The sequence below is a fragment of the Mytilus edulis genome, chromosome 10, assembly GCF_963676685.1.
Source record: "Mytilus edulis chromosome 10, xbMytEdul2.2, whole genome shotgun sequence".
Classification (NCBI taxonomy): domain Eukaryota; kingdom Metazoa; phylum Mollusca; class Bivalvia; order Mytilida; family Mytilidae; genus Mytilus; species Mytilus edulis.
Genome location: NC_092353.1, coordinates 32,149,444 through 32,172,427, shown reverse-complemented (window position 1 = coordinate 32,172,427; position 22,984 = coordinate 32,149,444). Strand labels below are relative to the sequence as shown.

The following is a 22,984-nucleotide window of genomic DNA, read 5'->3' as shown; positions in this document are numbered from 1 at the left end:
TATATGACGTGAATTAGATATTGATACTAAAAAATTGCAACGATATTTTAGAGTAGTTACAATCTAAGGTTCAATCAACTTGCAATAGTATTTTAACATTTGACTTTTCTAAACTTTTAACATTATTTCCGATAACAAACAAAACGACAAATTAAAGGGGTTGGTCTTGCTTTGTTACATAAAAAAGAATGGCCTACGTAGATATAACTTCTTCGCAGAGGGAGATAAATCGTACTCTGTTTTAAACAAAATAATCTCTGAAACTGACATTATCAGGATGATGAATTCTTCATTGACAACCTATTTGTTACGTTTAGAGGACTTTGTTGTTATTAAATAACTATCAGTATTCCCATGGAAACAATCTGTGCTTATCTTCTTATTGACTTGTACCTTTAATCATATGAGACTGGCTTCATACAGAAATTTCTTAGAAAGAAAGAAAACTAGTTAGCAGTATCCTTTAACTACACTCTCTGCTACATAGATAATGTTATCTCACTAAATAATTCAAAATTAGGCGACTATGTTGAACGTATCTTTCTTTTCATTCTTGAGATAAAGCAGACATCAGATACAGATACGTAAGCCTCATATATTGACTTACATCTAAACATTTACTATGGACAATGATGGTCCGTTAAATACAAATCTTTACGACAAAAAAGATGATTTCAGTTTTCAAATTGGTAACTTTCAGTTTCTATGTAGCAACATTCCAGCAGCATCTAATGACGTAGTTTATATCTCACAGTTAAAACGATATTTCAGGACTTGTATTTCCTATCATGATACATGTGTTAGAGGGTTGCTGCTGATAAGGAAGTTATTTATTTTTACTGACGCAATCACGAGTTGGTTGACCTCAATATCCGAATCACAGATGACAACGAATATATAATTGCACTTGTCGAAATAATACAGCCCTTGGTCCTTTTTCTCGAATGTGACCTACTAATATTACTTATCATCGGTTTTTAATAAACATGTACAAAACGGCGGGTCCGTTTGTTAAGCAGATTAAGCAGGATCTGCTTACTATTCGGAGCACCTAAGATCAGTCTTTAGTTGTTGGTGGGTTAGTGTTGTTTGGTCTTTGTTTTTTATGTTATATTTTGTTTTCTGTTGTTTGTCTGTTTGTCTTTTTTTTTTAGCCAAGGCGATGTCAATTTTAAATTGAGTTTGACAGTCCCTTTCGTATCCTTCATTCATATTAATTTACACTTTCTTTGTGTTGTAACAAAACCGCCGGTGATACATCTCTTGGTTTGGGTTATTTATTCACAGTCTAGTACGACCAGAATCGGGACGTTCGTTAGTCAATAATCTATTTTTTGGTTTAAAGGCGAAAGATTCCAACAAGAAACTAACAAATCGTGAGTCGAAAAATATAGAGAAGCAAAAATACATATTTTAAAGTCAAGCAACAAAACTCATAAAACATTAAAGATGAGCGACACGAATCCCGATCATTATTTCTTCAACAAATTCTATGATAAGTCGCGTTTGGTAATGTCAACATCGAGAAAAAGAGGACGGGATTTTTGCTGCGACAATTGATACATATATGTGGTAATTAGTTACAAATATTATTCTATATAGATAAACAAAAGACGATGGCGTCCGTAAAACTGTCGAAAGAATTACTCTACCAACAATGACCCATTGGTTCAATAGTTTCTTTTAGAGTTGACATATTCTTTTGAAGTAAATCCTTATTGGGATCACAACCTCTATCATATCAAAGAAATGATAATTGACTTCATATACAGACGCTGTTGGAATATTGCTTCATAAAAATAGAAAGATAAGAATGTACACATTATATTTTACGGGGGAATAGATTTTTGACTTCACATATTTTGGCATCACAAAAGAGACATTAATTCCAGATGCGGTATTTTTGCGATCAATTTTATTAATTGTCAACATGCGCGAATAGTGCAATAATATTGGTTAAAGTTAATTCTATATATGGGTTGGTATTTCTTTTAGAGGACTGATAATCAGTGAGGCTATCACAAGCCATGTAGTCAGTACTTCGGTACGAATATCGTTCTATTTATAGCACTATAGAATTACAAAATTATTTTAATTAAAGCATATGTCCCCTTCATGCATGTTTGCTTTACTCAAGGTCCCTTTACCATCAATAACGAGGAGAGTGTAAATAACGAATTATGCTACTTTCTTTTCGTGTTATGTTAGGGCTCCTGTGTAGTGTCGACGTTTTTACCTCCTTTTCTTATATTTTAGTCATTTTTCATTTTGTTTTCACATTTATTGTTGTAGATCATTATTGGACATTTCTGCAAAGAATTTGACTGGAACTTATTTACCAAATGAAGAACTACAAAGGTGAATATCAATATCGTTTTTCTTTTATTGTTTTGTTCATAAATTAGTACTAAAGTTTTCTCATTTGAATTTTTTCCATTTGTCTTTATTGGCCTTTTAAAAGTTGCTTATGCTTTTTACTTCTTAGTCATTTGGTCTATGACGGAGAACTGTATCATTGGCAATCATTCCATATCTTATTTTTTTAATTTAATTAAAGCTTTGAATCTTATATGCAAAGAGATTGATAGCCAGTCATGAAAAGATAAGACTGCGAATACAACTGAATTAAACTATAGAATGAAGAAATAATTTGCAGTAGCTAATTATATTGCTAAATGTTTCTAAAACAAATTCCATAAATACGGGAAGCAACTAATCAAATATACTAGGCTAGTTTGGTATGTCAGATACACGTTACAAAAAGTAATAGCAAGGTATCATTTTATCATTTACCCTTTAAAATGTAAAAATAAAAAAGTAGTAAATTACTTTTTACCTTTAATTTTTTCAATATCATAATTCGTTATTTGTTCGAATGAAGTATAAAAACTTGAAATTTTGTCTCCCGTTTTTGTATTTGCCTTCATGACAAGCTTCCTGTATCACATAAAACAATTAAAAATTGCCAGCATAGCTGACTATACGGTATAGGTTTTGCTCACTAATTGTTCAAGGCTGTACGTTTACCTGAATGAACGTCTTTTTGTCTCTGATGAATAGTTGAGTCATTTGCAATTATACTACATAAACTTATCTTCAACAGTAACTCCTTTGAAATATAGTCTTTATATTTAGATACAAGTAAATGCATTACCAAAGACTTTTGATCGACTACGAGTTAATATATATATATTTCGATACATCTGGAGTTACTCCGTTTTAAAGCAATGCATAATGATTTCCTGGTGATTTTAAATGACTTCAACTCCAATGGTTACATTTTTGATACTTGAAACAATCAATTGTGAACGTAAATTTATTACAAAAAGGTTAAATCTTAATGTTATCTTGGATAACAACTGTCATATTCCTATTTTAATACATACGTATCAAAAGTACCAGGATTATAATTTTATACGCCATACGTTTTCATACATTTCCAAAAGTTACAAATGTGGTCATTGCCATCGTAAATATTATATCACACTATACATCATGACAAAGACTTTAAACTTTTTTTTTAAGCATTGTTTTTAGTTTTATAAGTTTATACCTATGTTAACTATATGAGATTGCATTTCGTAATGTTGTTATTTAGGATTGTTCTGCGAAACATGGAAGGAATACAACTGCTGTTCTTGCAAGAAACAACACCGACAGTATCAGAGGATTCCAAATTCACAGCGTCACAGATTGGACTAGTTGTATTAGCTGCTATTATACTTGTAGGAGGCATTCTTGCTACGATCTTTATTTTTAGGAAAAAGAAAAGGTATATCGAAAAGTCTTTATATATAATTATCATGTTCTTAATCTGTCGTTACAGTAGTGGTCTTTCAGACTTTATTTCAATAGATAATAAAAAAGAAATGTTAAATATAAACCCTTTTGAAAGACGTGTCTAATTTATAGGAAGAAGGTATTACGTCCCTTTTTGCAAGCACCGTCAATCCTTTCTGCTAGCATTTGTGTGCAATTAACACCAAAGATGTATATGATCAATCTCAGAAGAGTTTTAAAATAAACGATGAATAGTTATTTGTCTTCAAAAAATATGAATTATATGTAAAATTGTGTTTCATGGGCTCTCAATCTCAGTAATAATTATAGCAAAGACTTAAATAAGTTATGTCTATGATTAGTTCAAAAATATATCAATTATTCTATAGAAATCGTTGCCTTTTTTCAATGATATTCATTTTGCAAACTACATAGTAATCACACACAATGAATAGACTTTTTATGGAATAAGTACCATATGTTTATCATGTTTATATCAGCAATGTGATCTTGGACAATTTTATAACCAGCACTGATCAATTTATTTTTACAGTACTTATTCCCTTTAAAAATAGAAATTAACATTGTACGCATGGTCACACAACATTTCTTGTATTAATTCAATACAAAAGTTATAAAAAAAAACCACGTAGTACGTATTATAGGTACTTCCCGTTGAGAGCTATGTGGATCGGCGGGATAAATTTCAAATCTCTTCATTTGTTGTGTTTATTTGAATGTCTACTAGCGTGTTGCAAGGAAAAAACACATCGGGCGTTCATGATTACAACGTTTTGGCAGATTACCGTAGTAATTTGACTTTATATAATATTTACCAAGATAAATACACCGCAGCAAAATGTCCCCTGTCACTGTGTACACATGTGCTGTACAATAACCACTATGTGTAAGAGTGTTAAAATGAACCTTAGATAAAATCCGATAACGCTAGAAGTAAGTGATAAAACAGTATAATGACCGTCTATTAAGAGTGTTATTCACAAGGTGTCAGTGATTCTGGTTCATTAGTTAAACATCATGTCTACTGATTTCTACAACAATTGATAACGTTAAGTATACATACTACTGAATATTTCTATCAAGTATGAATGCTTTTAAGCATACCAGCTTAAAGGAGATGCAATCGCAAGGCGTATTTTAAGAGTCAAATATGTTCAAAGTTCCTCAACTCCTTTAAAATTTATAAAATAAAATAAAGGTTAAGTATAATAAACTACATATTTTAAATCCAATCATACCAATATTAATATATTATTACTATCAAAATGTCTAAAACGATTGCATCACAACAGTTCACTATTTTAGAAGTGTTTATCAAGTTTGTTCAATTGACGACGTCCTGTCAAATTTTATGAAAGGAGTTTCGTTCAAAAGGTGCAATTATATTACTATAAAAAACAAAAAAGTTATAACCCAATATAAAAGCTCCTGTAAAATTTTTCGTATCAAAATGATGGCGTAATAATGTTTAGAGAATGTTATGACAAATAGTACTTTAAGAATATCAATTCAGACAGACAGACAAAAAATTCAATGAAGAGCGAAAATGGTTACAAGCGGAAGAACAAGTGCATAGAAAAGCTTGTTTCACTATTTGAGTAAAACAGTAGTTTTCGGAGTTGCTGTTATCATTTGAATTTGAGTTCATTACAACAGTTTCTGATGTTTCAAATTATTTTATTTCAAGTCATGGTTGTTGATCTGTTTTGATATTAAAATTGAATTAGCTAAAAGTGACTGATATATATAAGAATGACTGCAGATGAAGTTGCGCGTCTGGCGTATTTAATTATAATCCTTGTACCTTTGAACTATTTACACCACTAGGTCGATGCCACTGCTTGTGGACGTTTCGTCCCCGAAAGTATTACCATCCCAGTAGTCAGCTATTCGATGTTTACATGATTATCGATTATATGGTCAATTTTATAAATTTCCTTTTTACAAAACTTGCAATTTTTCGTAAAACTAAGGATTTTCTTATCGCAGGCATACCTTGGCCGTATTTGTCAAAACTTTTAGAAATTTTTGGCTCAATGCTCTCAACTTTTTTCTTGTTTGGCTTTATAACTATTTTGATCTGAGCGTCACTGATGAGTCTCATTTAGACGAAACGCGCGACTGGCGTATCTAATTATAATCCTGGTACCTTTTATAACTATTTATATATATGACTATCGATATGGTAAATTTTATAAATTTTATGTTAACAAAACTTGCTTTCAAATTAAATTTTGCAATTTCAGTACGAAATTTATTTATCATGGGTTTTGTCGTGGTGACACAATACTTTGTTTTTAAAAAGCAGTCAAAGCATTTCATAATGCTGGCATGAAGAAATGCAAATAATAACTTATATCTAATATTAAAAGTATAACTTACAGCAGGTAGACCAAGTAAAATTTTGTCATTGGTTTCTGTAGAGTAGTCGTAAAATGTTGTATCTTTAATATTTATACTGAAAACATTTTTAACTCTCTTAGAATTTACTGATATTTATTTTTCAGATCATTGGATGAAAATTCAGTTTCATCTCTTGACGAGGAAAAAGCACCCATAAACAATGACGTAAATGCAGTAAAAGACACTGTTTCAATGGTGTCGATAGAAGTAACTGTTGAACTTGGGGAGGAACGAGAACGAACATCAGACTATGACAGTTCTCAAAATAGTAATGAACAAGCGATTTCAGAATCAAATGCTTTGGGAACTATTAATCCAGCATTTCAAAACGATACCGAAACCCTCGACATGACTGAAGTAAACGCGATTTCAACAACTGACGAGGCTGAACAACAGCTTAATCAGTTAAATGAGTTGTTGAACATGGAAGAAAATAAAGCATCGTTAACAGAATATCACATTGAAGATACAGTAACAGATAGCAAAGATGTCAAAAACCTTGATGAGGATAATGACCCGAATGTTTCCAATGGCAGCGGGCCAGATTTATATCCTCCGAAAGCAGATTATATCAGTATTAATAACATAAGATCTGAAAATGAACAATTGAATGAAAATGAATATCTTGCCGTCCATGAAGAGATTAAAGATGCATTGAATGACAGTTCAAGCTTACCACAAGCTGACTATGAAAACAATGCAAATGAAACGCCTATAGAGGGAAATAATGACCAAGTGCTTGATCAAGAATCTGGCGAGTTTATAATGTCACCTGATAAAGTTGATGACCCAGACATAGACTACAATACATCTAAGGTCACGCAAAGTGATGAAAATAGTGTGGACGTGCAAGACGAGGAACCGGACATTGATTACAATGAGAAACAGGTACGTTTTTCTACTGTTGTTTTGGACAGTGAAGAGAACAAATTTGAGCCTTTAAAAGCTGATGTTGACGATCAAAGTGACGTCTTATCGAATGAAAACGAAACTCCAGAAGATTCCGTTGACGGAGAAGAACAGACGACTGAAAATGAAACAATCAATTTTGAAACGGATTTAAATGAAAATGACAAGAGTTCACTTCTATCCGAAGAAGAAACTACAGCTTTCTAAAGAATAGTTTCTAGCAAGTCCATACTTTCATGAGAATGGTCAATTACATTTCTCATTTTCCAAAGAACAAATCCTGTTTCGTGATTGAATAAGTTTGATAACTATTTCTTAGTTTATTGAGTGTTTGTATTCAGATTTCGTGTATTTCCTATTCTTGACTTTATTTATTGCATTTTTATATAACGTATAGACTAGTAGATTTATAGGAATATATTTTTCTTGTATTTATAAGAGTTGATTGTAAAGAAACTAAACAATTAGTTGACGATCATAAGTATCAAATAAATTCCTTTGTTTTTAAGTTGGTGATAACACAAAAAAAAAACATTGCTGAAGTTTACATCTATAAAATTTGATACAATTCATCAAAACAATATTATTAAAAGAACGGCAAAATAATTGCATGATTCCTCGTAATTCATATGTGATCCTCTAACAATTAATGTATTTACATTAATGTATGTGAAATGCTTATATGTGTTCTGTATTAAGTTTGATAAAACATAAAAGAATGATAAACTTCTAGTTTATTGGCCTAAATTTAGTATATTGTTTTAATACTTCTGTTAAAAACAAACATTTTAAGAGCATTATAGCACATGAAAAATGTCAAAGTTTATCAATAATGAGTGCATTCATTTCCCTTATAGTGTGGAGACCAGAAATGTCAAACGAGATAAAATTCACAAACTGAAGTTAAGCTCCCCACACACAAGTGAAAATGAAACATAAAGAGATTTGTTTATATTATTTTAACAAACACCGATACAGTTTTGAGCGTAATTCTCCTATCAGAATTGTACGGTTGCCAACCAGTGGTCTCCTCAATAACTGTGAGATAAGGTGTGTATATTCAATGGAATGATAAACACAGAGGCATAAATGATTTCCGTCATTATAACATTTCTATATGGAATAATTATGAAGGGATTTTATTTCGTCAGTAACTAAAAGGTATTTATTTATAAAGTTTATTTATTTTGTGATTGAATAACAATCAATGTTTGTTTTTTTTGGTAAATCGTGTTTTGTATGCATAATATGTTATCAGCATTATTTTGTTTTTATGAAAAGTAATTGTGTGAAATTATTACTTATAATTAAAAATAAATCCAATGATTTTGTAATTTACCATCATACGTTGTTTTATTGTATTAAAAACATAAAATATAAATAAATGACAAGTATTTCTAATATACACACAGACTATTTTTCTCTGACGTCTTTTTCCTATGAATTTAGAAATGTCAATATACAGCACAAACGGATTACAAACCATTTAAAAAGGACGTAGTTTACATTAGATTTACTCAGCCATTTAATTCTTGTGTTGTCTCAATCTGTTGCTTTGAAAAGTTTGGTAAATAATGTCCATGATATCCAAAAATCTTGATTCACATTTTTTGTGATGCAAGTTCTGTTTAATTATTAAAAGTTAAGACAATTTAGAACTTGACATGTTGTAAATATATGTATCTTTTGCTGTCATTTAGTAATTTGTATTATTGGTTGCTTTCTTATTAACTCATATCTCATATTTTATTTTATTGAAAACCATCATGTATAGCAAAATTATATATATAAAGGATTTTTTGGATTAAAAATCAATCGACCAAAACTTACCTGTATTATTACTGATCTATTTTTACACCTTATACATTATGTATCAGTATTGTTAAAACTTGTGACACTTGAAGAAGGCCATTTGTTGAGCCGAAATATTTGTCAGCACGATTTAATAACAACATTTTCGTATTATAACATCTTATATCAGTACCGTTGTGCAAATCTTTAGACTGATATAATTTTTTCCTTATCTGCATAGTATCGCCTATTCTAGACGATCCGGTACATAGTAAATTTGCTGGTTGGTCGTTTTTATAGACTTTTATATATATATATACGTCTGAGTCAGTGACAACCCTACAACAGATGTATCCATCGGATCCCCATCAATGATGGTGATACATGGCTGTGTACATAATGTATATACAACTCGTCTAAACATCAACCCAACAATGTTAGATCTGTAAATTTGCTTTCGCAAATTTTTGGTTCTTCCCTCGCCGGGATTCGAACCCATGCTACTGTGATATCGTGACACCAAATCGCCTGCACTGCAGCCGTCCCGCTAGACCACACGACCACCTGGGCTCTCAAAAAAAGAGCTTTCGCTGGCCGTGTGTTACCTTTCCACGTCAGTTTTAATCTAGCGGCGTACTGCAGTACATGATATATAAGGCATGAAGATGTTATTGTTACAGATCAGCTAAATTATCTATAGTAAAGGATCCTACAAATTAATGTAAGATACAGTCACAAAAAATAATTATATTTATAAGTACGTCTGAGTCAGTGACAACATTACAACAGATGTATCCATCTGATCGCCATCAATCATGGTGATACATGGCTGTGTACATAATGTATATACAACTCGTCTAAACATCAACCCAACAATGTTAGATCTGTAAATTTGCTTTCGCAAATTTTTGGTTCTTCCCTCGCCGGGATTCGAACCCATGCTACTGTGATATCGTGACACCAAATCGCCTGCACTGCAGCCGTCCCGCTAGACCACACGACCACCTGGGCTCTAAAAAAAGAGCTTTCGCTGGCCGTATATATATATATATTGCTTGGTAAGTGGTAAGGGATTCATGGCCGTACATTTCCAAGTCTATGGGTATCCAGCATTTGTTTCCGGTTTAGCTTTTCTTTCTTTTTTAGTAAGTTGATGGAATTTAATATTATTCTGCAACTCCTCTCTCTGGTACTACTTAACAGAATGACAACAAACATTCTGTTCATGTATAGCAAAATTTATATATACATATATATTGCTTGGTTAGTGGTTAGGGATTCATGGCCGTATATTTCCAAGTCTATGGGTGTCCAGCATCTGTTTCCGGTTTAGCTTTTCTTTCTTTTTTAGTAAGTTGATGGAATTTAATATTATTCTGCAACTCCTATTTCTGGTACTACTGAACAGAATGACAACCAAACATAGTATGTAGCTTGGCAGTGATGATATGTCAAGTGTAACTCCTTTTTTGGTCGGTCAGATACCTTTCTGTTTACTTTCCGATAATTTGAATGACGATTGAGAGTATGCTTAGCACAACAACAGTTGCAACTTTTGCGTTTTTATGCTACCTGTTGAAACTTTAATGCTGCCTGATACATACACCTGGTGCACAGTGTTACTGAAAGCTAGTTCAAAGCCATTATTAACTAACGAAAAAGTTCATGTATCTAAGACTAGTGAGCGTAGTGTAAATATGGGACACTTTTCAGTCAAATGAATAGACCTTTTAATAAAGCATTAACGTATTGATCTTGCCTTCTTTTATGCATTAATAATTCGGCATGAAATCGCAGAGATGAAAAGGAGGACATAACTATATATAACAAGGACCATGATTTGTTTTTTGAAATTGCAAGAATAGTACCATCCTCCAATTCCATAAAAATAATTCTAATTAACTATTGATACATGAATTCTGTTGATACATAAAAGCAATACTATTAAGACCGGACAATTGCATGCAGGATTGTTCTTTATGACGTCTTGTTGCGTCATTAATATGTTTTTAATTGACATATTTGTCCACACATTGTCATTTGACATCGAGTACTTGATAAAATAATGAGGAAGATATTGTCAACGGCGTGACCAAAATAGATACCTCATTCGTTTTTTAATACAAATATCATATATGGTGGCATAATAGTTTTGGAAACACTGTTGCTCATTTTCTTATATTATTGGAAACTACTCAAAACGCTACCAAACTTTTTTTCATATCAAAAATATTATTAATACATGCACGGATTCTGACTTGTGGTGATCATCTTACGAATAGCATTTGATAGATTTATTTTACATTGTGATGGTCGATTTCATAGCAATGTCTTATTTTACCTTAGCTTTTATTATATTCTATACAAATGATTTGTAACTTCCAAATTGTACCAAAAGAAAGAATGACATCGGTTATAAAACGAAGGCGTTGACATTTTATTTATTAAATAAAGGCAATATCATAAGTCGAAGAGAAACCAATTGTTTTACATTGTCATTTCGCGGCCTTTTATAGCGGAATATGCAGTATGGGCTTTGATAATTGTTGATGTCCGTACGGTGACCAATATTTTTAATTTCTATGTCATTTGGTCTCTTGTTGAGAGTTGTCTCATAGGCAATCATACCACATCTTCTTTTTTTTATATAAAACATGTCAATGTACGAAAACGACAAAAAGACAAATAAAGGTCTACAAAACACTTCGTGCTTAAACAAAATTATGACTGATCAACGCGACCCTGTAAAAACCGGGGGTGATTTAATGTGATCCAAAAGGATTAGGAGATTATAATATGTTTATACGGTTTTTTTTCTCTTTCTATATCAAGCTTGTCACGTCTTAAAGCTTTATTTTAATCTTCACACTCGACGCCCGTCTAACAGTTACGTATCTAATTCGTTCGTATGTAGTATATTTATATTAATTTGCATCAGACCTAATTATCAGTACAGGTTGACATCTGAATCATAATATTAATTAACATCTATACAATAAGGGTAGTTACTTAAAAAGTCAGGTCTCTGACCCGTCCAATACAATTATCATTATGCTTACAAAGTTATCATGTTTCTTTATGATGTCGTAATCAATAAATGTCTGCATGGGTTCAAATGTCTACCAATGGCACATTTTGGCAAAATCTGCAAGGTCTAAATGATAAGTGGAAGTTTGAGTCTACATTAAGTGGTCGATATCTTAGTGAAAATTTCAGTCATACCCATAACTCGCGGGTGTCATTCGGTTTAACGAGAGAAATGATCGTGAAAGAATATCTAACGGCGGTCAAGTATTGAGAGACGATCGTGAAAGCTCTGGTACCGGATCGTGAAAGAATTTTAATGTAAATTCTAGTTCAGAATCTTTAAAAAATCGCTTAATTTGCAAAACGCGGAACAAATCTGAACAAAAAAACATGTCTGTCAAAATGGTTTAACTTCCTCAACATAACTGTGAAATAAGATAAAGAAAATATGCAGTACTTTATGAAAAAAACAAAGAAAGCGCGATGCATGTCTATTTAACAATTACAAAAAAACATGCTTTTTGAACCTATGGTCATATTTCAGTATATCATGATAATTATATTTGAAATTTAATCTTTGGTGTATCTGATAGTACAGTAAAATTAAAGTATATTCTTCCCTTAAAAGCGTTAATTTGCTTATGGAAACCTTGATTTTGTTGAATTTACATCAAACTTGATCGTGAAAGATCAGGCAACGCATTATTTTGATCGTGAAAGATAATGCGTGACCAGACTTAATACTAGTAATCAGAAATCAGTATTTCTTTTACCATTTGAAAAACCTGCAACTGGTTGAAGCCTGTAACTATTTGATAAGGATTAACATTAAAGCTTTTATAAGTTTTTCAATTCCACACTTTACCTCGAATGTTAAAAAAACGTGTCGAAATAAGTGTGAAAGATTCAGCTCTGAGAATCGGTCGAGTGCTATTCAGGCAGACCGACACTATTTAGCCAATAATATGGATATGCAACGTTTAAACAAAAATGTTATCCATCAAACAAAAAATTACAGCAAAAACAGCATCTTTCATGAATAATTTGAGATTGAACGATAACCAACATTTTGTGCAACAGTACTTTCGTAAGTTCTTTATATACAACGCAGATATTGGTTGATTTAACTATATACTACAGACTATAGAATACCAGAGTGCAAATGCTGTAATGTCTCGTCTGCTTAACTTATGATAGTATATTTGTTGAACGTCTATAATATCAAGGGTTTTACTAGAAGTTTCAAATGCGCTTACGATTATCAATGGTTCATAAAAAGAGGTCAAGGTCAGATGAACCATGCCATACAGATCTCTACAAATATCCCGTTCATCAGATAAATGTGTTCCGATCCTTACAGTGCCTTAGAAACTGACAAATGTAATAGTTATGTTTGGCCAATTAATTCGGAACATAAGGTCAAAAGTATATGAACCCTGACCGACAGCCAGACATACTGACATCTTACTATCATTCAATATATAAAATACAAATGGCGTCATTATGGTCATATATGAAACATGCAGACAGACATGTACACCATACACGAAATACCTTGGCGTTATAGGTGTCATACCACCAATTAAAAGTCCCTATCTGTTCAACCAAATTTTACAATTTTCACAGCTTTCTAAATATTTTACCTTAAGTTTAACTTCATAGAAACCAGGTATATCCTGAATTGTACATGTATCAGCTTTCTACATGCCAATTTTCAACAGGTGTTTAAAATCATATAAAAAAGAAAGGGTCTTCCGAATAGAGGTACCACTAAAAATAACCCCTGGTTTTCTGGAAATCTTAAATTAGTATACTATGGGGTGCATTAATCCTCAATTTTGAATGCAAACTCATAAACAAGTAAATTTTACACTGTATGTATACACAGAAGTATGAAATATTCACCATACTGGTACAGAGTTGAAATGGGAAATCTAATATATTTGTGATCAACAAATGACTATTTTAAAAAATATTTGAATCTTGTAACAAACTCTATGTGCACGGCGATTGGTCAGTCCTATTGTAACTGTTAATGCATTTAACTGTTTTGTTTGTGACATTTAGAGTAATGTCTCTTGCTTCATTTTTCATTCGTTTGAATTAATGTGTAGGCGTGTTTGTTACTCGTCGCAAACACCCCCCACCTTTTGTGGTGGTCGTGTTGGTCAGTCTTCAGTTTTCTATGTTGTGTGTTGTGTACTGTTGTTTGTCTTTTTTTTTCCATTTTTTAAACCATGGCGGTTTTATTCCCTCTTATGCGTATGAATATCCTTTTGGTATTTTCCCCCTCTCTTATATAACATATAGCTTGGGAATGGTTTTTGAGATTATCCTAGGACATATCGGATGACAGACTGTATGACTGTTACTCTACTAGGATACGTTTAAGACTGTAAATCACAGCTTTCTAAAATAGACACAATCAGGCTGGTCTCAGGAAAACTCAATTTATATTCGTGATATTTAAGAGCATATGTTTCTCCTCCTCCTCCTTCTCCCCCTCCTCCTATATGTAATGATTCAGTTTTGGTCTCACAACACTTTGAAATCTTGCCTTTTTGCGTTTCGAATTTTTGAAAAGAACGTACATAGTCATGACGAGGAAATTCTAAATGGCATAGTGAAAAACTAAAATTATACTTTTTTTTAATTAAAGAACATTTTCAAGATATTTTTTTTTTTGTGTAGAACAGTGCTTCAAGCAGAGCAAATCTGCACGTTTATGTTTATTGATTTATTGATTGATTGTTTGTCTTAAGTCCAGTGGAAAACATTTCGTGCATTTTCATCTTGACAACAAATTGGAACAATACATCATTCAAATAAGTAAGTACATATAATAGTGTTTTATTCGCAGTTAAAGGAGGGTGGTAAAGGTTTATTTTCGTGCAACGTGATCGCCGTTTTTTATTTGACGTTCAACGTGTATTTACTTTTTTATTTGACGTTCAGTCGTGCAAGACGGGTGTCTCGTTCAACGTGTTCTGCTTATTTAATTTTACGTGCATCGTGATTTTCAAAGTCTTATTTTGCGTGCTCGGTATTTTTCAAATAAAATTCAAACACTTGGCAGGGATCGTCAAGAAATACTTTTTTAAAGCCGTAAACCAATTATGTCATAAATGTGTGTACTATATTATGTCTTATTTCACGTTTTTTTTCGTGCAAGCACTCCACCCCCTTTACCACCCTCTTTAAAGGGTGGATAATTTGGGTTGTGATTTGGAAAAAGTCTTTGTTAGAAGGGGACACAAATAATACCTTGCATCGGGCCTTTTTACCAGGGTTTCGTCAATTTACCCAATACGAACCATAAAGTATAACATCCACATTGAACAAAAGAAAATTCATACTCATACTCCTCGTACATGCATTGGTTTTGTTGCCATATGAAGAATTACTCTTCTGTCGACTGATATATCTGTTCAATACCCCTCCTGAACATACCATATCTGTTCATTATCAGATAACCCTCCTGAACATACCATATCTGTTCATTATCAGATACCCCTCCTGAACATACCATATCTGTTCATTATCAGATACCCCTCCTGAACATACCATATCTGTTCATTATCAGATACCCCTCCTGAACATACCATATCTGTTCATTATCAGATACCCCTCCTGAACATACCATATCTGTTCATTATCAGATACCCCTCCTGAACATACCATATCTGTTCTGGAAATACCCCTCCTGAACATACCATATCTGTTCTGGAAATACCCCTCCTGAACATACCATATCTGTTCATTATCAGATATTTCTGGAAATACCCCTCCTGAACATACCATATCTGTTCATTATCAGATATTTCTGGAAATACCCCTCCTGAACATACCATATCTGTTCATTAACAGATATTTCTGGAAATACCCCTCCTGAACATACCATATCTGTTCATTATCAGATATTTCTGGAAATACCCCTCCTGAACATACCATATCTGTTCATTATCAGATATTTCTTGAAATACCCCTCCTGAACATACCATATCTGTTCATTATCAGATATTTCTGGAAATACCCCTCCTGAACATACCATATCTGTTCATTATCAGATATTTCTGGAAATACCCCTCCTGAACATACCATATCTGTTCATTATCAGATATTTCTGGAAATACCCCTCCTGAACATACCATATCTGTTCATTAACAGATATTTGATAATTCTTTGTAATATTAAATGCAACCTTAAATTTTCGACTTACAAAACGAACAAAATGAAGTGATATTAAAGATGTATTTCTACCGTTGAATTTAATTTTGCTTTAAGATAATTTTCATAAATCTCTTATTTCTTTTGACACTTGAAATTATGTTTTGTAAAGTTGAGTTGGTCATTTACTTTACTTTATAAACCGAATGTTTGTACCTTGATAGTATTTCATAAAACTGCGAAATATAAGATATAATAATTTAAAAAAAATATAAGATATAATATTTTAAAAGTATGAAAATCCATTGAAAATATAGATATGTCGATATGTTTATTTCTTGAAATACGTACAGACTAAAGTACAATTTCATTAGAAAGTTATGTACATAAATATTAATTTTCTCTATTACTTCTATATTTTCAGTCCTTTTTCCAAATCAATTGTAATATTCGATCTTCTGTTACCGTTATCAGAATGTTAATCTCTGATCATTGTCCAAATATTAGTTTTGTTTATAAAGCATTAACCGAGATTTGTGTAGTTTTGAGCTATCCTCCTTTACAAAAAAACACTAACCTTATTGAGGTATAGTTAAAACCGAAAGGTTGCAATCATTTTAAACGAATTGCAGAAAGAACCTTTCAAAAGGTGTGTTTAATTTTATTTAATTGATCAGGGTAGTAAAAATCTTATTGTCATCCCGGAATCCTGTTACTGGGCAGGACAACTTCAAAAGTTAGTCATTATACAAATGTGAAGTGGTGGATTTTCATTAATTTTCTCTTTTTGATAACCTTATCAAAGATTACTACTGTGTGTCAAGATACTGTTTTCTTTTATTTGAGCAGCAACCACTTGTTAACGGAAATATTTCGTGTAGATTTAAATACTGTCATTAATTTAAAAGGTTGAATGTTAATGGGGGCTGTTCAATCCTTCTTGTAAATTTTACGTAAGCACGGAAACTATACATTTAGTTATAAAACATGTGAAATAGAATGTAATTAAGAAAAAAATAACTACTGGGGACTGTTTAGAACAACTTCGTCTCAAAAGATCCATAGTTTTACATGACCCAATCGTAAGTTTTACAAGAAAAGAAATGAGCATGGAAATAATTTAAATCGAATGTTCAAAGTGTGGTTATCTCCGTTTATTTCTACTCAATGATTGATAAAGAAAACTTACTAGTACACAACTTACTTAGGGGTCAGCTGAGGACCACCTCCCGTGTGGGATTTTCTCGCTACGTTGAAGACCGATTGTGCCTGTGTGCTGTTGTCTGCTCGTTGATCGGGTTGTTGTCTCTGACATATTCCTCATTTCCATTTCCATTCTCATTTTTATTACTACTAATTTGCATTAACATGATTTACAATGTTTATTTCAATATATAGTGATAATGGTCGATCTTATGACAAACAGATTTGTATCATTCAAATATTTTGTGCATAGAAAAAATGGGGCCGAGTGGTCAAAGTGGTCGTACGACTGTATCACTAGCCTGTCAACACCGAGGTTGTGAGTTCCAATATCACACGTGGTAGGTGCATTCGACTTCAATTCTAATTTACAATGATTGTAATTGTTCCTATCGAAGTTCGGGGGTTGTCCTGTTTCCTTAACCAGCAAAGTGCTGAGAATATCTTTAAACACAAAACTATCTGTCAATAAAGTAAAACATAGAAAAGAAAAATATATAGCATAATTTACACATGATTTTATAAGGAAAGGTAAATATGACTTAAAAACAAATGAAGATGATGTTAATATTCGAAATATTGTTTGCATAGTATCTTAAATTTCAGCCTCTAACAGCTTTGTATACTAAGAATACTCAATAGAATACAGAAATGTTGGCTGCGTTCGGAAAAATGTGTTTGGTGTTCTCGTGCATCTTTGGTTTTACGTGTGAGTATTTTTTTTTATAAGTAACATTTATGTTTAATATTTGAAACTTTTATAGGAATTAATAAACATACAAATAAAACCAGAAGATTTGGGAAAACAATAATTAAACTCACATTAAGAGCTCTATGGAGTTATATAAAACATTTCTGCAAAAACAAATTAACAAACCTTATACAATTTGTTGAGGAAGTTGAGTTAAAAACTGTTGGCTGTACAAATTCAAAAAACTTTGGTCATACCTGTCTCAAGGATGTTCGCTTTTCATGTTTTGGTTTTATCCATTTGAAAGCCTCAACATTTTTTTGCCAATTGACCCCCATTTTTCTCATAATTTTAAGCTATCTGTAAAAGTCTTATAGAATCTTTCTTATTTTTTAATAGCTTTTGAGATCTTAAACTTGTCAATGATGAAGCTATGAAAAATGAAGAGAGAATATTTTCCCGCCAAAATGTCAATGGCGTATATTTCGAAAACAAGCACAAGCACACCTATATATATATATTTTTTTTTTTGCTTTTTTATGGATCCTTTATTAATCCCCTATCAAAACATACTAGTGTTATGAAAAGCTTGTTATTTTGAAACTGAGTAGTGAACCTCCTTAATTTATATTTAGTAAGTGGTTTTTGTCTAAATATTTTGTTAATTTTATGATGATGCAAAGAAACATGTTTTGCATTGTTTAATCCCTTTCTTTTTTTCTTTTTTTTAGATACGGGACAATTAAGAAATCGTCTAACCTGTCTATCGGATGTTTGCTCCTTTTCCTTTTGGATTTTTGCAAGATATTCGGAATTCTCTGGTTTTTTATCCATACAGTACCAAAATAATTTGCCCACAAACCCCTACTTTTCTTTCCATAGTTTGATAACATATAATTTTAAACACCATCTTTGAAAATCTTATCAAATCATTGCTATTTTTTCATCGTTTTTGAAAGAAAAAAATGGCCAATGCTAAGTGTAACTATTTCCCACTAAATTTGTAATGGCTTATATCTCGAAAACAAGCACACCGACCCTTTATTTGTCTTCTGCTATTTTAGTTTCTTTATTTATATACCATTAATATATAACAGTTTTTTTTATAAAACTTGTCATTTTGAAACCGAATAGCGAACATCCTTAAGTCTGTTTTTTTAACTTTTACTTAACTTCTCTTTGTATTCAAAAAATATCAGCCATGAATCCTACATTATGTGAATTACATTGCATATTGAAATAAGGTTCTGATTTTTGTTTGTTAATTTTTCATTTGTTTGTAGATGCTGTTTGCCCTGATATAGCTGCATTTACTTCAAAAACTGTAATTGCTACTATCTTTGACAACCATACAAAAGGTAGATACACTTTATCTTGATATCCATGTATCTTATATCCTTATCAATGCAAAAATTATCAGTTACAGTAAGTATCATCTCGAGTCGATTTAAAGAATTGGGCTTCCATTAATAATATAAAGTTAACTGAAATTTTGCTTCTAATTGTAAAATCATGTCAATGTGTTGATAAAGTGATAATAATAATAAAATACGAATAAAAAAATTCCCGCTTTCTTTGCAATGTACAATCTTGATATATTTTTGAAATAATTGGGTTACCAACATTTATCAGGGGTGCAGGACATTTTAGGGGAAAATTTAAAGCTACTAGGGGACATTTTAGCCCATTTTAGAGTGAACACCTAATTACATGATGTTAAATAAAAGGAAATTAAAATGCCATAAGTGATAGTTTTTATGGTTACTATTATCAAATTTCAAGCAACAATCTATATATTAAAAAAAGTAATATCGAGGCATCTGCACCTCAAGAAAAACAGTCCTTATCGCGTTTATGAACATTGTCGTACAGGGTTGCACAGGGTGTATATCAAAACCCATTACGTACGTTAACTGGAATATAAATTCAAGGCGGCTAGAATTTGGCTTTAAATTGGATTATGGGTTCGCAATAAAATGTCTGGTTGTTTTCGTTATTAAAATGTCCTATTAATGTGCTAAAATGCCTATAGCTCATTTTGTCAGTATCTTATTTTCTTTTTATATTTTAGTAGATTTTGTTGGTTTTTGTTAAATCATTTGTAGAATCATTTAAGAAGATTTTAAAAGTTGGATTCAATCACTTGAATTACAAACGTTTTATGTTTTTTAGGAGATCTAATATATACGTATCCTGCAATTTTAAATTCAACTCTTACTTTTGAGAGAAACTGTGCAGGTCTCTACATACAGGGAAACGAGATTCGTTTAGCTCTGACAAATGCTCAATTAAACGAAAAATGCGTAAGTTATTAATTGAATGTTTTTTAAAGATTTTTTTATTGATTATAAAATTATATAATATATACTCTATGGGTTAAGAAAATAAGTTCATTTATTAGTCTATGAAGTTTTCAGGTCTATGAAATTATTAGAATTTCCTGTTAATTTTCAGCATTTTGCACATATATACGTTTGGAATGAAACACTGTAATTAGTCATTTAATTAACCTTGTATTGGTTTGTGAAGAAATAAGATATTTCGTTTTTTTTTATAATTAAACTGAAAATAAGCAAATAAAACTTATCTTTTTTAGGATGAGCCTTTTGGAGAATGCAAAATATTATGTGGAAGATCAGTGAGTAAACAAAGCGTAAGTAAAACTATGACATTTCATTTTTTAGATCTTAAAAGAGTCGTAATCAAGTTATATAATGACACAGAGTGCTAGCAACATTAGGAAACTTTCAGCAATTTTGGCTTCAATGACCAGAAATACAAACTAGAAGTGTAAACTGATTACATAATATTAATTATCAATGTTGTCTCCAGTTATAAACGTATCGTCACAATAAATCCATAGGAAGCAAGTGCATAATTTACTTATATCTATTGCACATCATGTAATGTATGTCGTTCCTCGTGTATTGCATTTCATTTATGTATAAACTATGCTGATTTTGTAGCTAAAAGGATCCCTGTTTCCAAGAAGGGTGAACTTGAATCAAAAGGGGCCAACATTTGCAAAGAAAATATATACAGTTGACGTTACAGAGGTAATCGTGTTTCTTACGTAGGAATATGAGAATGAGACTTTTATTTGGCTGCATTTTTCATTATTTTCAAAATCTTGGTATAAAATACAAGAAAAAAGACTGCATTGTTTTGAAATAAACTGAAAATGTCGGATTTAAAGCAATTTGGTATTGAAAAATAAACATAAAGCTAAAAATTGAAAATCAAAATCATTATTTGCTATCTTATAACAGCTACATTTGACCTGTTCCTGTTCTGTTGACGGTCGGTGCCATGTTGTAATTCAGACCACTCCCCGTGCAAATTTTTTTTTATCACCATGCAACACACACAAAAAAATGCACTTGAAATAAAATTCGTAATACTGACATTGCCCTTTTTCACAGCTAAAAACCTGTCTCACACTATAACTACTTTTGTGTATAAATAAAATTAATCAAGTGGTCTACTCAATTAAATTACTTGATTACAGTAGAACTTTTTGAAAGAATCAGTATCAGTTATTGTTCAAACAATGCGACAATAATGTTTTATATTTCAGAATAAGTTGAATGGTTCGGTCATATTTAGTTTCAAGGATGACGACATTAAACGTCATGACTGCTATTATCCTGATGACAAAGTTTTCATTTTAAAGGTAACTTTGATAAAGTTTTGTTCATGATTTTCTTTATCAAAAAATATTTACTTTCTTGTTTACTTTACAATGATTATCACTCAAAATCATAATAAAAGTATGTAAAATAATACGTCTTAAAAAAAGCTACAAAATCCTTTGAGAAAAAAAGTCATATGATTTACATTTTTGGCAAAAAGAATCATGAACAATATTCGGAAGAAACAAATAAGAAGATTTGGTATGGTTGCTAATGAGACGACTCTCAACCAGAGACTAAATGTGAAACACTTCAAACAAGAAAACTAACAGCTTGATTTATGTTCAAAACAATGATCGAAAAAATATAATATGTAGCAACAAATTGCAACAACTGATTTACAGTCTCCTGTATAACACAGTCACATAAATAATGTGGCCGAGCTCAATATGTTTCCTAATGCCAAACCCCTCCCTCTAACCTGAGACAGTAGTGCAACAGTGCGACATTTGAACAAACTATAAAAATAGATAAACATGGCTGTTTTGTCTGTTTAGTTTTTTCGTCCAATGTGTAAATTTGTTTTTTAATCTTTTTACAATTTTTAGAATTCTGGGAAGCAAATATTTGGAATAACATATCCTGGAAAGATTTTTCTTACAAAACAATTGGATTATGAAGATGGTGACAGAAGTTTCGACTTGAATATAACACTTGATGTAAGATGTAACATCCAAATGATATGTTCGTTAATGTTTATAACATGTACATGTATTAAATTATTTATCTTTATGATTCATATCCGGTTTTTTTAACCTGAAAACTGATGTTTTAGACAAGCCAATCATATTTGTAGCGTTTGAATGACGTGTTTTGCAGTCAAACAGGTTCTTATTGGAATCATGTGTGTCCTTCTAATTGCCGACTTGTTCTTTTATTCCTATGAGACAATGGCTTTTAAAAAGTAAAAATAAGATTTAAATTTCACATTCCGATATACAGATAAAACCCATTCATAGAACTAATCAAAGTGATCATAAATAACATATTAATAATTATGTTTACATTGAATAAGAAACCTGCAGTTTGAATAATTTTAAACATGTTTCTCATTTTCAGAATAGAAACCGCACCACAAAAACAACAGTACGGGTTAGTGTTATTGATGTGGACGATATGGATCCTATGTTCGACCATGACGATTTCAATCTGCAAATATCCGAAAATGTAATGCTTACAAGTATCTTATAGTGTGCATGATTGACAAACATAAAAAATGAAACATGATATGATAAATGTGAAGCAGGGTTGTAAAAAATTACATTTACTATAATAATAGATAAGATTGATATTTATTTAG

The 22,984-nt window shown here is 31.5% G+C and overlaps 2 protein-coding genes across 2 annotated transcripts in view; both read left to right on the top strand.

Moving 5' to 3' along the window:
* LOC139492711 (protocadherin Fat 3-like) overlaps positions 1-8,518 on the top strand; it is a 42,660-nt gene extending 34,142 nt beyond the window's left edge. The window contains exons 24-26 of the mRNA XM_071280864.1: positions 2,293-2,358; positions 3,599-3,772; positions 6,309-8,518. Of these exons, the coding sequence (XP_071136965.1) occupies positions 2,293-2,358; positions 3,599-3,772; positions 6,309-7,320 (1,252 nt within the window). The 3' untranslated portion in view covers positions 7,321-8,518. The remainder of the gene's footprint in view (positions 1-2,292; positions 2,359-3,598; positions 3,773-6,308) is intronic.
* The window catches only part of LOC139490936 (protocadherin Fat 3-like), a 34,752-nt gene continuing 19,921 nt past the window's right edge, over positions 8,154-22,984 (top strand). Inside the window, exons 1-9 of the mRNA XM_071278084.1 lie at positions 8,154-8,274; positions 17,908-18,010; positions 19,276-19,350; positions 20,165-20,295; positions 20,589-20,630; positions 20,959-21,048; positions 21,570-21,665; positions 22,233-22,343; positions 22,744-22,851. Coding sequence (XP_071134185.1) covers positions 17,953-18,010; positions 19,276-19,350; positions 20,165-20,295; positions 20,589-20,630; positions 20,959-21,048; positions 21,570-21,665; positions 22,233-22,343; positions 22,744-22,851 — 711 coding nt within the window. The 5' untranslated portion in view covers positions 8,154-8,274; positions 17,908-17,952. The remainder of the gene's footprint in view (positions 8,275-17,907; positions 18,011-19,275; positions 19,351-20,164; positions 20,296-20,588; positions 20,631-20,958; positions 21,049-21,569; positions 21,666-22,232; positions 22,344-22,743; positions 22,852-22,984) is intronic.